Below are 15,484 nucleotides of genomic sequence, written 5' to 3' on the forward strand. Positions count from 1 at the left end.
CAAGTATAATTGGATACATTAATACAATTTTTTTTTATAAACAAATACATGAGTCAATACCAAGCCTCAAGTATTATAAGAAAAAGTTGACCAAAAAGAGATTGATGTTTGTTGGTTTTTTCATTTTTTTAAACAGCCGAATACTTGCACACTTTTGCTACCTACACATTCTATTATTTTTCATTTTTTTTTGTTTATGTATTGTCAAATATATCCATCTTTTGTTTAACAACAATGTATTCATATGTATACTATATTGGTGTATTCATTTTTTGTTTAACAACAATGTATTCATTTTTCAAATTATCGTGTTCATATGCTAAATTGTTATACTTTATCTTGTTTAATATATTAATACATTAAGTTTTTACAAATACTTGTATCCTTGATATATTAATACTTTAAATTTTATAAATAAAGATACTAATTTGAATTTGTACAATTAATACAGTGCCCTTATTTAGTTCATTGTAATTAAAACTGTATTAGTGTATAAATAGGAAAATAGAAAAATAAAAAACATATACAATAATATAGCTAGAAAAAAAGTTAAATTGTAGTCATTTTTTATAAATACCATACTTATAGCTATTGTACTTTAATAACCCTATAAATATAGTCATTTTTGTAAGTTGCTCTTTGATTTATTTATATAAAATTTACGGTAATAACAAGTTGACCAACAACCTTTATGTAGTACTATATTAGCAAAAAGAACATCATTCACTTTACTCTTTGATTTATTTATATAAAATTTACGGTAATAACAAGTTGACCAGCAACCTTTATGTAGTACTATATTAGCAAAAAGAACATCATTCACTTTATAATTATCCTCGATGAGCTAATTATAAATATACTACGCACTATATAGCAAACTAATCATTCTTTATTGACTTCATTAACGAGAATGTTCTTACCATGCTTGTGGTAGCAATGGAAATAATCAAAGTCAGTTTCAAAGTAGATACACAAGTGACTAAAGTCTGTTTTGGTTTTAACTTTTACCTCTATGACCACTCTAGCAATATCCTTATTGATTCCCTTCAAAGTGAATAAACTTATCTTCACATTTTTTAACATAGATAATAAATTTATCGATTGAAAATCAAGTTTCTAAAGTTCTTTATCACCAAATTCACTTGAATAGTAAAAGGGCATATGCACATGGAGGGGAGGGGGTTTACAACTAACGGTGTAATTTTCTTATCCACTATCAGTGGATAATACTTAATCTCTATTTGAAATATAATGCTCATAGATTTTCTTTTTCTTTAAAAATAAATAAATTGTGAGATTGGCCCACGGGTCAACCCACTGCCCGCTTAGCACTGGATTGGACTAGCATTTTGGAGGCCCTTTTAGACGTAGAATAGAGTTGGGCTAACTATTGTAATCTCCAACCCGCTGGAGCTAGATTGGGCCGGCCCATTTTTGACAAATCTAAAAGCCTATCAGGATTGGTTTCTTTAGTTTCTGACTTATATTTATTATTTTAGTTGAAAATATGAGCACTTTTTTTATTTATTTATTCAACAATTCTAAAAGTACTTAAAAAATATTTTGATTTAAAAACACTTAAAATAAATCAATCCAAACGTGCTCTAAATTCAAGCTGGATAACTCAAATGCTGCAGTTATTTTTTCCTTTTTAGGAAGTGATCTAATTATTGACCATAAAATTGGTACAAACACAAGGATAATAATTCTACTTTATTACAATGTATAGCCATTACAGTATTAAATAACAAAATATAAATTTTAAATGTGTAATGAGCTAATCAACTTTGGTTCTGAATTTTGAAAGAGCAGCCTCGTTGATGCTTATAAATGAATGGACAAAATCATCACCAAGCTGGTTAGGATCTGAAATCATTCCTTCATCAACTGTTATAGCAAATGTTAACTTCTTCGCATAGCTACACGCATGAACCATTAGCCCCTACAATATAGTAATTAAATTTAGCGATTTTGGCCTAACGGTATGAAAATATAAGATTCTTATAATCTCAACTCGATCGTCTGTGATTGAAAAATATATAGTTACTAATTTCGTTGATGGAAGAAACTTACAGTGGGCTGGCCATAGCATGTAGGGGCAAGGAATGCCAATGGATGGCCTGAGAAAGAAACTTCTTCAAGTGGACCAGCTACGTTTGAAAAAGCTAGTGTTGTTTGAGATGGAACTCTTTTAGCAAGTTTTGTTGCACCCTAGGTTGCCAAATGTTACATTAATTAATATATAGTTAATATTTTCTTGATAATTTTAAGGTGTAAAGAGGGGAAATAAAATTTGGAGTACCTTAAAGCCAAACAAGTTGAGGAAAAGCTGTAAAATGTAAAAGGTACATTGAGACTCAAGAGAACGCTTTTTTCGATCCATTGATATCTTAGCTTTGTGAACATAATCCAGAGGATTTTGTAATTGAGCTATATCTAAAGGAATTATGACAAAGCCAAAACAATTTCCTTGTATTACTATCGCATTCTTCTCAATCATTTCTGCTACGGCCTGTCATTTTATAGATAATTAATAGCGCGATTAGGCACGTATATTCAAATATTGTACACATATAGCAACACATGATGAAGAAATACTGACTTGAACTCCCAAAGCTGGTCTCAGATTCACTAGAACAGTGGCTCTGCATCTCATTTGTTCTTTCATCTTGCCTTCAACATCTAGTTAATTCACTATAGCATTTTAGCCCCCTTTGGGTAGCGGCGAATTTATACAAAAAGAGCTTAATTAATTACCGTATTTTCGGTTGATATAACGAGACAAAGCCGCTTGTGTTATTCCCAAAATAACGTCGTTAATCGTCTAAAGATATATAAAACTTGTGTCAGATACAAGTAATTAAAAGGCCAAAACAGTGAAACAACCTTCAAATTAATAAGCATATCTATATAATACTTACAGCATTTGTCGCATTTTTTATAAATTTAATATCATCCAAGCTAACAGTCCGATAGATAAATCTCTGGCCAGTAGAGTGCTTTTTGTTAAATCCTTTTGCAACTGTAAAAGGTGATTGAGAATCCTTCAAGAATAGAGCAGTCGCTATAAAAAGCAAAACATCAACAACTGTATTGAACAAAAGCCTGATTAATAGCCACAACTTCACAATGTACTGCCATATCAAGGACCTAATATTTTTACTATTCGATTTGTTCTTCGAAGAAACTGGAAGTGTAGGCAAAGAAGTAGGATCCGATGTTTTTCGAAAACAAGAGAGTAAGAGGGACATAAGGGCAATTCCATCTCCAAGAGAATGGTGAAAACGGAAAATAGAAGTTGCCTCAGCATGGGATGTTTTCACGTTAAGTATGTGAATATCCCATAGAGGTTTCGATATGTCAATACTTGTCGTGCTTAGGTTTGATATATACTGTTCGACCAACTTGTCTGTGTCCATATTATTATTATTAACATCCAGCTGGGGTACTATGACATGATCATCTATATTCACCGTTGTCGGAACCCATCTCATTTCTCCACTCTCATCCATGACCTGTACGTAATATATTTGCAATAAGCTATACTAATTTTTAGTATAGTGGACAAGTAAAAATAAAACGAACTGTAATAGTAATTACCTGCAAACTGGAGAAGCGTGGATGTTTAAGCAACTTGCTTGGTATTTGGGCTTTGAGAGAGTTAATATCTAGTGGTATTTTCCAACCCATGATTGCTATAATGTGAATATTGTAGTTAGGTTCATGGAACATTCGAGAACCTGGACTCAATAATATTGCTTCTTCTTCGTCATCACCATCTAATTTCTTTGATGTTCGTATAGACTTGAGAACCATTTTCTTTCCACCACACTCCATATTAATCAAACTATACAATTTAGCATATACTGCTGAAATTATTTAAAGAAGAAAGGGCTAGCTTAGCTTAGCTTTAATTGGGTGGACAAAGAGTAGTTACATTTCAACTGTAAACTAAAGAGAAACTTTTATTAAATTCATAAATTGGCACAACTGCTTGATAATGATCGATCCAAGTGATCGATGCATCAGTGATGGCTCGAATTGAAGTCATGATTGAGTATGACGTTTGCCAACCTGATAAACTTGATTAAGAAATGATGTTACATGGTCTTACCATCAATTATAATTTTTGACATGATGATATGCGTTTTTTATTAAGTATATCTTTTAGGTTAGGGACTCCGGACTAGAACAGTCATCAGGCTCTAAGGTGAGGGCAAATTTTGAATTAAAAAATAAAATAGCTTCATTATTGAATTTTAAATAAAATATTAAATCAATTTAAATATATAAAAATAATGCTTAAACTAAAATTACTAGATTCTATTGAATCGATAAACAAACTTGTAGCTCCACACTAATCAGTGGAATATAGGGAAGTGAATTTGTTCCCTGCATCTTAAATTCTCTGAAAACATACATATAATGGAATAATGATTTAGTACGACGCATTTAAAGGTCGGTCGGTTGATTGATGTAATTATTTTAACATTTATTTGAAGTTCAATGGCTATCCTTGTGCCATTTGTTAGTATGTAACAAGTAGAAGAGAAATAGCTGAGACAGTTGGGAAAAGTGTTGTCACTTTTTTCTGAGAAGAGACAAAAGGTACCAAACGAAACTTGTGAACATATGAATTTAGATGCATGCCACGTTATTGCAAATTAAGTGACTCAATAATTGGCATTAAATAAGATGGGAGATCTTTGTATAGTCTCTCTTTTTCGCTACAATCTTATCTTTACACTAACTAATTAAATTATTTAGAAGTTAGCTAGGTAGTCACGATCTCGTAGTGGAAATCGACTATATATAGTGATTAAATCGCTATTATTATTATTATTATATAAAAATAGCTAATAAATAATAAATGAAAATATCAAAAAATTATGAGATTTGGAAAAAAAATTTAATTTATGTCTAATTTTCGGACACAATAAAATTAAAATTTATTTCACTTCAAAAGAATACAAGTGAAATATTACAAGAATGAAAAGTAAAACTAAGAAGACAGATGAAAGATATGTTACAAATAAATCAAAGTTACATGTTTATAGAAATGAATTATTTCTTTTAATATCGTAAATAACATCACTAGGTATGAAAAGGTAGTAAAATACTAATTAACTACAATCTACAAAGTGTAGTATTTATAATATTTTCTTTTATTGTACATTTGTACTCACTCAAACGATTTTGTTCAAACGCAAATATCTCTGAAATTCCATTTTTTCTAATTAAAAATAGGTAGATTTTCGGAAGGCAAATCTAGTTGGTCAAAACGAGGATATATTCCCCCAAAAATGCGTGGGATTAATTACTAAGCCCCGGTTTATCCTCGTTAACCACAAATTTTCAAAACTTTAAACTCCCCCATGTATCACACAAGTAATATAATCGTCCTTAAATATCTCTCTAGTACTAATTAATAACTACCTTTGATAAGAAAATATCACAAAATTACGTTTAACAACGTAACAAGGAAGAGAATAGAGAGATTAAGGAGGTGATCATTAAACAAGGCAGCCGGCAACGATTGGATTAATTAGCTTCTTAATTACAATTTTGTGTTGTTTGCTCATTGAAACGCTAATTAATAATACTTAGAATGGCCTGGTCCCCAAAATATGCTGCCAATGCATATCTTGACACCCTCAAATTGGTAAGTCTCCTATTTAATTATTTACATCTCTTCCTTTTGGCTCTGTTTTGAGCATCCCTTGGATTGCGACTCTTCTTGAACTCTGCTAATGTATGTTATTTTATGCACCGGGCTGCCCTGCCCATATAAATTCTCTAATTTTAACGAACAAAATTCTGATTCCTGGTACATGTGGATGACAAACCAATGGAAGCATGTCTGTATATTTCAGAAAACTAAAAACTAATAATAATAACAAAACCTCCTTTGTGTAACATAGAAAGAATGGATCTGATTTTTTAAAAAACCGATTCTTTTAATTTACCTTGTCAAAAATTTCATCCTCTCTTTGAAAAAGCATTGATATCCATTTGAGATTGAACATTTTCTTCTTACAATATCTACAATTGAAAAGGATCAAAACTCTCCTTCGATTATATGAAATAGACCAAATATACCCTTCAATTATTTTTGGACTCAAAAGTTACCCGTCATGTTTAACTATTGGATCACTTCTACCCTTCCTTTTAATGGAATAAAATGTGGCATCCCATGTGTAAATTATAACGCCACATAGACGTCCACCTAATTTTGAGCCCCATAGAATGCATTGCAAAGGTCATGAGATCGAACCCATTCACATTAAAATTCAAATACCACCATGTTCCTTATAATGAAACATTATAATGTGAGCTCATTTGTGAATACCAAATTCACACATAACTGACTGATTTGTTGGTATAATTTGCAGTGTGGCAAACACAAGCAGGTGTGCAATTCATGTACGGGAACACAAGAACCAGAGTGCAATGAATTCCTATCAGCATTAGCAGCTGGAATGAGCGCTAAGCTAATAGTGGAAGTCACAACAGAAGGCTCACCCTCAACCGTAGCCTTAGCAGCCGCAGCTCGTCAAACAGGAGGCAAATTAGTCTGCATTATACCCGAACCAATACTCGACAAAACACAAAAAGTAATTCAAGAAACAGGGCTAAATGACATGGTAGAATTCAAAACAGGGGACCCTGTTGAAATCTTACACAACTACGAGAACATCGATTTCTCATTAGTAGATCGCAAGACAAATGATTACGAGATGTTGATGGAGAAACTTGACGTTAATCCAAGAAGATCAGTCGTCGTTACGAATAATGTACAAGGGAGAAAAGGAATAGGAGGACATTTGAAGAAAGTGGAGAATAAAGTAAAGGTAAGATCACTACAACATCCAATTGGTAAAGGATTACAAGTTACAATGATTGGTAAAAGCACAGAGTTTGGGAAAAAGGAAAATAGGAGCAAATCAGGATGTTATTCTCATTTAATTAGAGGTGGAGAGAATAAAAATGGACATGTAGTGAAAAAGGGTGATAAGAGCAAATGGGTTTTTGTTGTTGATGAAAAAAGTGGTGAAGAACATATTTATAGGATGCCAAAATCATCTGCACCTTAATGAAAAAGCCATGATTTTCCAAGTGAACTGAAGAAAAATGTCAAGGCACTTGTAAAATGAGTTTTTTTTTTAAAAAAAAAATTTTATGTTATACCCTTTTTTCTAATTTCTATTTCCATCCCCCCTTTCTTTTTGCTTTTTCATGAGGAAGGAGAAGGGGCAATGGAGATTGTTGGTTTTATTTAGGTGAGGAGATAGTGATTTTATATTGTGAATGGTCTCTTGTTACTTTGTTATATCTATTCCAAACACATAATTCAGCATTTTAACTTCTGGCATATCATTGTATTGATTATCCTACTTAGAAAAACACATATAGACTAGTAAAAAACATAAATATACCATATAAAGAACTTAATAACCACTGTATAACAATAATTTTATTTTTCATCAATATAGCAATACTTTTTTTTCAAAAATAGAAAATAATATTAATTAATAAAAAAACGGAATATAGAGACCTGATTACCCACGATTTCTCCCATTAAAAACGGAAAATAATATTACCAAAAATAAATAAATAATAGAGGCATGATAAGGCACAGTTTTACGTATTTTACCAAAAACAAAACACTCTACCACTTCTATTCTTAAAGTTTTTTCAATTATGGATATAAACATGGTTTCAATTCTAATTCAACACAATGGACAATGGGATGCAACAAGTATGTGTGGAAAGAGCATGGCATAATTGGTGATTGATTTAAATATCGAATTTAAATTATTTGGTTTTTTTTTTTGTGATTTCTATTTTTTAATCGGACTATAATAGTATTTTGTTGGATGGCGTTGGCGTATTTGGTATGGTATAAATATACACCAAATTTGTTTGTTGTATGTGTATTTGTTACTACGGAATTGGTTGATTGGTTTACAAAATGAAATTAAAAAATTTGGGTATTTTTTTCCGTGATTTTTAATTCAAAAATTGACCATATTAGTGATGTGTATGATGGTGTAATTAATATATTTTAGATAGTTAAGCTTCTTTTTTTGGTATATGTGTAAGTGTATTTCATTAATTTTAGATAATTTATGGAAAAAAACACACAATTAGCTTGGTGTATGCGCACTTGTAAACCCCATTATGTTATATATCTATATTGCTGAATTTCTTATTAAATTATAATTGTACTATGTTGTTCATGTACTAGTTATTTATTAATCTCACTAATTGTTTTGAATTTTGATTAACAATAAGTTGTAATGTAACACATGAAAGTAGTCATGCAGTTGCTGCTATCCGATACAGAAATAAACATCGCGAGGATTATTGTTCATCCTATTATAGTAATACGAACTTTCTAGATACTTATGCAATCTCGAACCATTGCCTTGCGAAAGCACATGAGAGATTCCATCAGATATTTTAGAAGAGATAGTGTTACCACCTAATGCGAGAAAGCAACAAGAGAGACCACCAAATAACGACACTAAAAAGGGCTTCAATGAAGGGAAATTCAAAAGGTGTAAGGTCATTGTAGTAAATATGGTACACCTGGGCATAACAAGAAGACTTGCCCTAAATTTCCACCTCTGAATTAACATTGTTGTGTTATAATTGTATTTTTGGTTTTATTTAATTTTTTTATGTTGTTGGATATTTTATGGTTTTATAGAATTTCAGTTAATTTTGGAGAATGTTGATTTCACTTTGTACTAATATTGGTGAATGTTGAATTACTAATTTGTAATATTGGTGTATAGAATGTTATAACATTGGTGTTTGTGTATTTGAATAACACATTGTTGTTTTCTTGATTAAATACAATTCATATTTATTGTTTTGAGATATTTAATGATATAAACGAAGTTTTTTATATACCAAATTTATATAAGAAAATGGTTCTGTAAAGTCTAATATATATGATTATGTATTAAATATATATTTTAAGCATTCAAAAGTATGATTTTCGTAATATTGGTGTAATATAAAAAGTTATTGGCTAATTTGTAATGCCGGAGTAATAAATGTTATAACAATGGTGTTTGGGTGTTTGTTTAAGGTAACTTTGTTTAATACATTGCTGTTTTCTTGGTGAAAATAAATTACAATTTTTTCCGAGATAAACATAAATTTACCTTTTTGAATATCAAACTTATATATTCATTTCAATTGTTGGTATAATATGTATTGATTGTTGGTAATATATACTAACATTACTACGTGATTCTGTAAAGATAACTAAATAAAAATTGTATTTTGATACCACAATGGAACCAACATTGTAACAATATATACACTAATAAATATATGTAATAGTTAGATGGATGAACAAAAAATATGCATCAAAATGATCGAAAATACAAATTAAAGTGTTATTCAAATGTATAACAAAAAACATAATGTACATCCTTGTTCCAGTCAATATCCTTCTTTTTCCCATAATAATCAGTACAAATTAAGAGCACAAGAAATCATTTTTGACAGTTTTTGTATGCTTTGCCCCATGTTCATCACTTAAAAACAAGCGAACTGTCAGCAACAACAGTAGACCGATAAATCTAGGACTTTTTCTGAGCGTCTTCTCCATAAAAATTCGAATCCGAACTGATAAGAAAGTGTAGATGAAATCTGAACTGAAAATAAACCGATGAAGAACTTAATATGAAACGACGGATAAAACCTAAAGAAGATGAACTATTGAGAATAATTAAACACAACAATAAAGAAAACATTCCTGCCAAAACTAGATTACATAAAAAGTAACAAAAATAAATGCTATGAAGAGAATATTAATCCAAAAAAAGTAATATCATATTTATCCATCCCCATAAATTATGCACATAATCCAAAAAAAAGGGGAAAGTTTAATATTAATAAAACACGAAAAATCCAGTCTATGCCATATTGGTAATTAAAAAGTTAAGTTTATAATTAAAAAGAAGTATGTGCATATTATGTTAATAAAAGTCTTAAATTGTATATTCTTGTAATTTAATAAATATAATAAAAGTATTTAAACTAGTCTATATAGTTCTACACTTCTATTTACATCAACCTCGTGATAAGAAGACTTAATTTTGGAGTTTCAATGATCTTTGTTTGAAAGTCTTACAATGATTTTTTCGGTGTTTTCTAAATATTTTGAGTTATCAATTATTATGAATTACATTTCTTTTTAAAAAATTGTGTAAATTTTATTTTTAAAAAAATTAATAAATACATGTCCAAATTAACGATTTGACTCTTAAAATTTGACCAATGCCACAAAAATTTGCTTTGCCGAAATAAGAGAACACGAACAGCTTCTGAAATAATTTAGTGCTAGCATATCCATCAAATCAATATTCGTATATTAATAATCAATTATAGCCCTGTAGAATATCTGAAGAAATTTGGAAGATACGCAAAAGGAGTTTCTTTCACTTTTTAATTAAATAGAGGAGCAGACCTGCAGACTGCAGTCCCACGAACTCAAGTTCATTAGGAGTGAGTAGATTTTTTGTAATAACAATAATAATATATCATTATAATTTTATAAGTAGAGTTTGAGAATACTAAAATGTATATAAATTTTATTTTTATCCGCGAGGGATAGAGATATTAGTTCTCATTAACTCAAAAGAAACAAAAAGAACTTAGGAAGGTGAAAAAGAAAAAGAAACAAAAATAACGATGTACAAAACAGGTAGTATATAGTTCATTATATGTGGAGTAAAACTAGACCAAATTCATCGTAATATAAATTTAATTTTAATTTGTTGTACCCATATTAAATTTAATGTTGAAAAAAGATTTTTTTATAAAATACTCAATCTCGAATCTTTCTTTGATTTTTCGCTTATTGAAGCTTAGTTGTGGATAATAAGGTAATTCTATCAAAATTTGAATCTTGTTTGAGGAGTATTTTAAGTAATAATTTGAATCACAAATTTAAACCCTTTTTTTTTTCAAATAAAATTCATGTTAAACACATACATTTAACTCTCAAATGCATTTCTTTCAGCTTCAACTTGTACTCCTTTTTTTTCCAACATCAACCAATAATTTCTTAGACGACTTGTTTTTCTTTTCTTTTTCTATGAATATGGAATTAAGTTAATCGACATAAAAATAAATTAAAATTCAAAAAGAAAACTTGGTAACGTTTTCTTTCTTAATTCTCAAGAGAAAACCTACAAATTTATTAAATTTGTAATTTTCAAATAGATTCTCGATTTGTTCTAAATTTATTTATTTTAGTACTCCATGGTCAGTTATTTCTATCAATTATACTTTTAACCTCAACTTAACTTATTTAATTTCTTTTTGGGAAAAGGGTCTGATATACCCCTCAACTTTGTCATTTAGAGCTGATATACCCCTTTTTATGAAAGTGACTCATATATACCCCTGATTATATACAAATGGCTCACATATACCCTTTTCCTCTAACGAAAATGAAAAAAATTAATTTTAGTTTAATTTTTTTATTATTTTTAAAAAATATATATATAACCCCATATGGGTATATTTAATCCTCCTCAAACATATTTTTTTTGACTTGTTTTTGTTTCAATGACTAATTTAGATTTATTATTTTGATGGTCAAATTTATTTATGTTTCACTAATATTCTTGTAAAACTTGTTATAGATGACCAATTTTTTTTCTTCAAATACAAAATTAAATTACAATATAGAAAAAAATAGTTTTAAATTATAATATAGCCACAAAAAAATAGTTTTAAATTTTTTTCTTTACAAAAAGGAATGAAAGAAAAAAATAAAATAAGAATAAGAAACTCAAATAATGATAATCAAAGAAGTCAAAAAATAATTTATGTATGAAAAAAATTAAAATATACCTTGAACTTTGCTAGAAGAATCATATATACCCCTAAATAATTTTAAAAAAAATTAAAAGTCAAAAATATAAATTTAAAACTAATTTTTTCACTTCCGTTATATGAAGGGTATATGTGAGCTCATTTTGTAATGGTAGGGGTATATGTGAACCGTTTGTATAACAGTAAGGGTATATATGAGCCACTTTCATAACAAGGCACATATCAACTCCAAATTGCAAAGTTAAGGGGTATATGAGGACCTTTTCCCTTTCTTTTTTTAAACTTACAATAGATGTACTTTCAGGTTTTTTTTTCCTTTTTTTTTATTAACATAGAGGATCATTGAATGTACACGTGACATTACAGTTCGAATTATGAACTCCTAATTGACATAACCCCTGCGGACAATTTTCTTACCCCGTCCTAAATTTCCCCAAAATCTCAACCTCTTGTTTTATTTAACATCTGCGATGTTAAAAGGTTAACAATTAACCTCAAACTCTTAGACACAAATATAATTAGCAAATGCTTAATTTAACTAGTCTTACAGATTTGGTAATGAAAGACAGAACTTTTCTTTTCTGTATTGCTGTCAATGTTGTTTGTTAAAAGATTCAGCTAGAATAAAATCATGATGCCCAGATCTCGATTTTTCATATATAAACGTAATAACTAGTGTATCTCCTTCGTACTCAAATCTAGAGTCTTGTAATTATTACCGGCCACTTCGAACCACCATCCCCACCACCTTCTTCTTCTAACTTTAATAAACCTTCAACTTCAAGAAAACAATTTACTAACAAACAACCTTTACCAAACCTTGATCCTGAACAGTTTCTTCATTGCCTATACAGCAGTACAACATAGGCTGCTCTAAGTATTGAAATCTCAAGATTGTTGGTGCTGTCAGTGTTCTTTGTGATTTTGTTTGGTTTTCAAAGAGAGAAGAATGTGGCAGTTATGGCTATTGATGAAGATGAAAAAGCGCTTTGTAGCGTTAATCTGGCAGAATTTCTTCCTCCTCCATATGGTGGTCTTGAAAATATGGTTTGTCAACCTGTTTGGAACTCTTTTCTGCTGCGTGTAAGTATTCTTAAACATTGCACAATATACATTTGGATTTACAAGACTATTAGCATCTAGTATTATCAACTCATCATCGCATTGTTTTAACCAATGACCTGATAGTATTCCAATATATCACCAGAAAAAGTCCCTAATGCAAAGTCATTAACAATAAGATTGCAAAAAGATTCAAAATTTTACACCAACAGAACAATAAACTTGAATGACATCAATCTTAGTTTCAGGATTCAGTACTCACAGAGTAAAGATAATGTTGTCGCTTGTCGCCATTGTATTGCCAACTGAGTATACAACAAGAAAACACTAAGTTTCAACATTCATGCTTTAAAAACGATGAGGCTGATGTACTCCCATCCTCCTAATTATTTAGCATCATTTGACTAGACATTGAGTTTAAGAAATAAAGGACTTACACTAGGTCCACACAACCTGTAGAAGAACATCTCATTAAGGACAAAATTAGAAGGTAAATATTAGGAGTTTCTAGATAACGAAAGGTGTCTGTCTTTTTTAGGACAGAAAAAAAAGAAGATAAAGTGCCAAGCAATATTGAACATCATGTAGCAGCTTATAATGCAATTATAATGACTTCCAACTAAATTTCTGATTACAGTACTCTCAAAGTAAAGACAATGTGATCACCATTGTGTTATCAACCATTTACACAAGTGGATGGGTAGGAATAGGGTTCTCCCGCGACGGAATGATGATCAATTCTAGCTGTATGGCTGGATGGGTGACTCCTGCAGGTCATGGAAAAATCAAACAGTATTATGTTGAGGGCTTCACTCCCTCGAAAATCATACCAGATAAAGGAGAGTTGCCATTGGCAAGTGTTCCACCTCTCATCTATCTTCAAGGTGCCACAGTTTACTTGGCCTTCCAGTTGAAGTATCCAACTCCTCTCAAAACTCAACCAATGTTACTAGCCTTCTCCACCAAATATCCTCAGCACCACCATCTAACCGCTCATGAGGATAAAACAACCATAAAATTTGACTTCTCTTCAGGTCGGCTTATCTCTGTCTCTAAGTCTCAAGTTTAAGAACAAGTGTATCAAAATTAACTGTAATATGTGCACTAAAGCAATGGCCTTTTTCACAATCAACAATTTATACATATTAGCTCCATTCTCAGTTGTCTTCATAAAGCTTGTATTTAGATGTTTGTCTACTTTGGTTGAGATGTTTCTCTTTCTCCTCAGGTTCTCCATTTGCTGTCACTGCTACACCTAATAACTATATTAGCTCAAAGACCCATGGGGTATTGGGTATATTGGGATGGGGACTATTCTTGCCCTTTGGAGCCATTTTCGCAAGACACTTTAGGAGCCAACCATTATGGTACTGCTTTCATGTATCTGCTCAATTCATAGGATTCATACTAGGACTTGCCGGAGTGGTTCTTGGAATTCAGCTCAACAACAAGCTGCAACCCGATATTCCAGGACATCAAGGCATAGGCATTCTTATTCTTGTGCTTAGCATTCTTCAGGTTTGTCCCTAATCTCATTCAGCAAAAATGATACTGAAAACTTGATCGATCATATGCTAAAACTATGTTTTAGTTGCTGCAACACTAATCATGGAGAACAAATATAGTAGAAAAGATTGGCAAACATGTTCATTCTATTGAATGAATGCTTTCCTTTTTAAAATTTATGCCAATGACTCAATGTCTGTGTTATGTCACATATTTTAGGATCATAGAAAATGTTCTAACATTCGCTTTACTTTTATAATCACGTGTAGGTTTTGGCATTCTTCGTAAGACCAGATATAGACAACAAGTATCGCAAGTACTGGAATTATTATCACAGTTGGGTGGGGAGGACAGCTCTCTTCTTTGGAGCTTTGAACATAGTATTGGGGATGCATTATGCAGGTGCAGGGCAAGGATGGAAAATAAGTTACGGATTTATTCTCGCTTCAACAATGTTGGCATGCATCATCCTGGAAATGTTGCTAAGGCTAAAGAAGTTGGATGAACCAACTCGTCCTTCAAACTACGCTATGAATACAATCTAGCAAAGATCTAAAAACTTTAATTGTTATAGGTAGACTGGGCGAACAAGTAGATCCCCCCCCCCCCCCAAGCATTTCATTCACCAATAGGAGTGCTCTTTACCATAGTTGTATAGAATTCTGTCCAAATTATACTTTGTGGGTGAATTTGGATTCAGCAGGCTCAGTACTCTAAGGGTCAAGCCTCCTTGAAACAAACTCAACACCTTTGCTGGTGCTTTTCAAAAATTTCTCCTCTGAAGGAAAAACTGAACTTTCCCTTCTTTATTTCACATTCTTCAGTGCTTTCCGATAGATTACAATTTACATGTATTGACAACTTTTACCTAGCAAACATTTGTTTCTGGAGATCACCGGTATAGTATTGTGACATTGAATCAGTATGTATTTTACCCTCTACTCATCAGAGCTGTTGTTAGACACCTAATAGTCTTACAATGCATGCTACATGATTACTCAGGATAATATCCAGCCAGCATATAGGAGGAATGAACAGGAGTGGTTCTTAG

At 31.0% G+C, this 15,484-nt stretch overlaps 3 protein-coding genes across 4 annotated transcripts; 2 read left to right on the plus strand and 1 right to left on the minus strand.

The window, feature by feature from the left end:
* Positions 1–1,620: 1,620 nt before the first annotated feature.
* On the minus strand, positions 1,621–3,870 carry LOC125862330 (wax ester synthase/diacylglycerol acyltransferase 11-like). 2 transcript variants are annotated; one of them, XM_049542392.1, is made up of 8 exons: positions 3,601–3,870; positions 2,922–3,515; positions 2,758–2,824; positions 2,603–2,682; positions 2,480–2,512; positions 2,303–2,329; positions 2,074–2,211; positions 1,621–1,942 (listed from the first exon to the last, which is right to left on the minus strand). In XM_049542392.1, exons 1-8 carry the CDS (start codon positions 3,835–3,837, stop codon positions 1,778–1,780), a joined length of 1,341 nt encoding a protein of 446 aa, XP_049398349.1. In that variant the 5' UTR covers positions 3,838–3,870; the 3' UTR covers positions 1,621–1,777. The 2 variants fall into 2 exon arrangements, with proteins under 2 accessions (XP_049398349.1, XP_049398341.1); XM_049542384.1 differs by having other exon boundaries at positions 2,303–2,512; positions 3,601–3,867.
* A 1,314-nt stretch (positions 3,871–5,184) lies between these two features.
* Positions 5,185–7,150, plus strand: LOC125862423 (uncharacterized). The gene is made up of 2 exons (XM_049542489.1): positions 5,185–5,662; positions 6,393–7,150. Exons 1-2 carry the CDS (start codon positions 5,609–5,611, stop codon positions 7,092–7,094), a joined length of 756 nt encoding a protein of 251 aa, XP_049398446.1. The 5' UTR covers positions 5,185–5,608; the 3' UTR covers positions 7,095–7,150.
* A 1,926-nt stretch (positions 7,151–9,076) lies between these two features.
* On the plus strand, positions 9,077–14,978 carry LOC125857210 (cytochrome b561 and DOMON domain-containing protein At3g61750). The gene is made up of 5 exons (XM_049536941.1): positions 9,077–9,100; positions 12,733–12,948; positions 13,565–13,961; positions 14,156–14,445; positions 14,703–14,978. Exons 1-5 carry the CDS (start codon positions 9,077–9,079, stop codon positions 14,976–14,978), a joined length of 1,203 nt encoding a protein of 400 aa, XP_049392898.1.
* The last annotated feature ends 506 nt before the right edge of the window (positions 14,979–15,484 follow it).

The sequence above is a fragment of the Solanum stenotomum genome, chromosome 1 (assembly GCF_019186545.1).
Source record: "Solanum stenotomum isolate F172 chromosome 1, ASM1918654v1, whole genome shotgun sequence".
Lineage (NCBI taxonomy): Eukaryota > Viridiplantae > Streptophyta > Magnoliopsida > Solanales > Solanaceae > Solanum > Solanum stenotomum.

Excerpts from the sequence above, each read along its gene's own strand:
- LOC125857210 (XM_049536941.1), top strand. The coding sequence starts at position 9,077 with ATGGTGTTTGGGTGTTTGTTTAAG. Across the intron at positions 9,101-12,732 it reads TGTTTGGGTGTTTGTTTAAG|GCTGCTCTAAGTATTGAAAT; the intron begins GTAACTTTGTTT and ends AGTACAACATAG. Across the intron at positions 12,949-13,564 it reads GGAACTCTTTTCTGCTGCGT|TACTCTCAAAGTAAAGACAA; the intron begins GTAAGTATTCTT and ends TTCTGATTACAG.
- LOC125862423 (XM_049542489.1), top strand. The coding sequence starts at position 5,609 with ATGGCCTGGTCCCCAAAATATGCTGCCAATGCATATCTTGACACCCTC. Across the intron at positions 5,663-6,392 it reads ATCTTGACACCCTCAAATTG|TGTGGCAAACACAAGCAGGT; the intron begins GTAAGTCTCCTA and ends TATAATTTGCAG.
- LOC125862330 (XM_049542384.1), bottom strand. The coding sequence starts at position 3,837 with ATGGAGTGTGGTGGAAAGAAAATGGTTCTCAAGTCTATACGAACATCA. Across the intron at positions 2,825-2,921 it reads TAAAAAATGCGACAAATGCT|ACGATTAACGACGTTATTTT; the intron begins GTAAGTATTATA and ends ATATATCTTTAG. Across the intron at positions 2,683-2,757 it reads TTATATCAACCGAAAATACG|ATGTTGAAGGCAAGATGAAA; the intron begins GTAATTAATTAA and ends TGAATTAACTAG.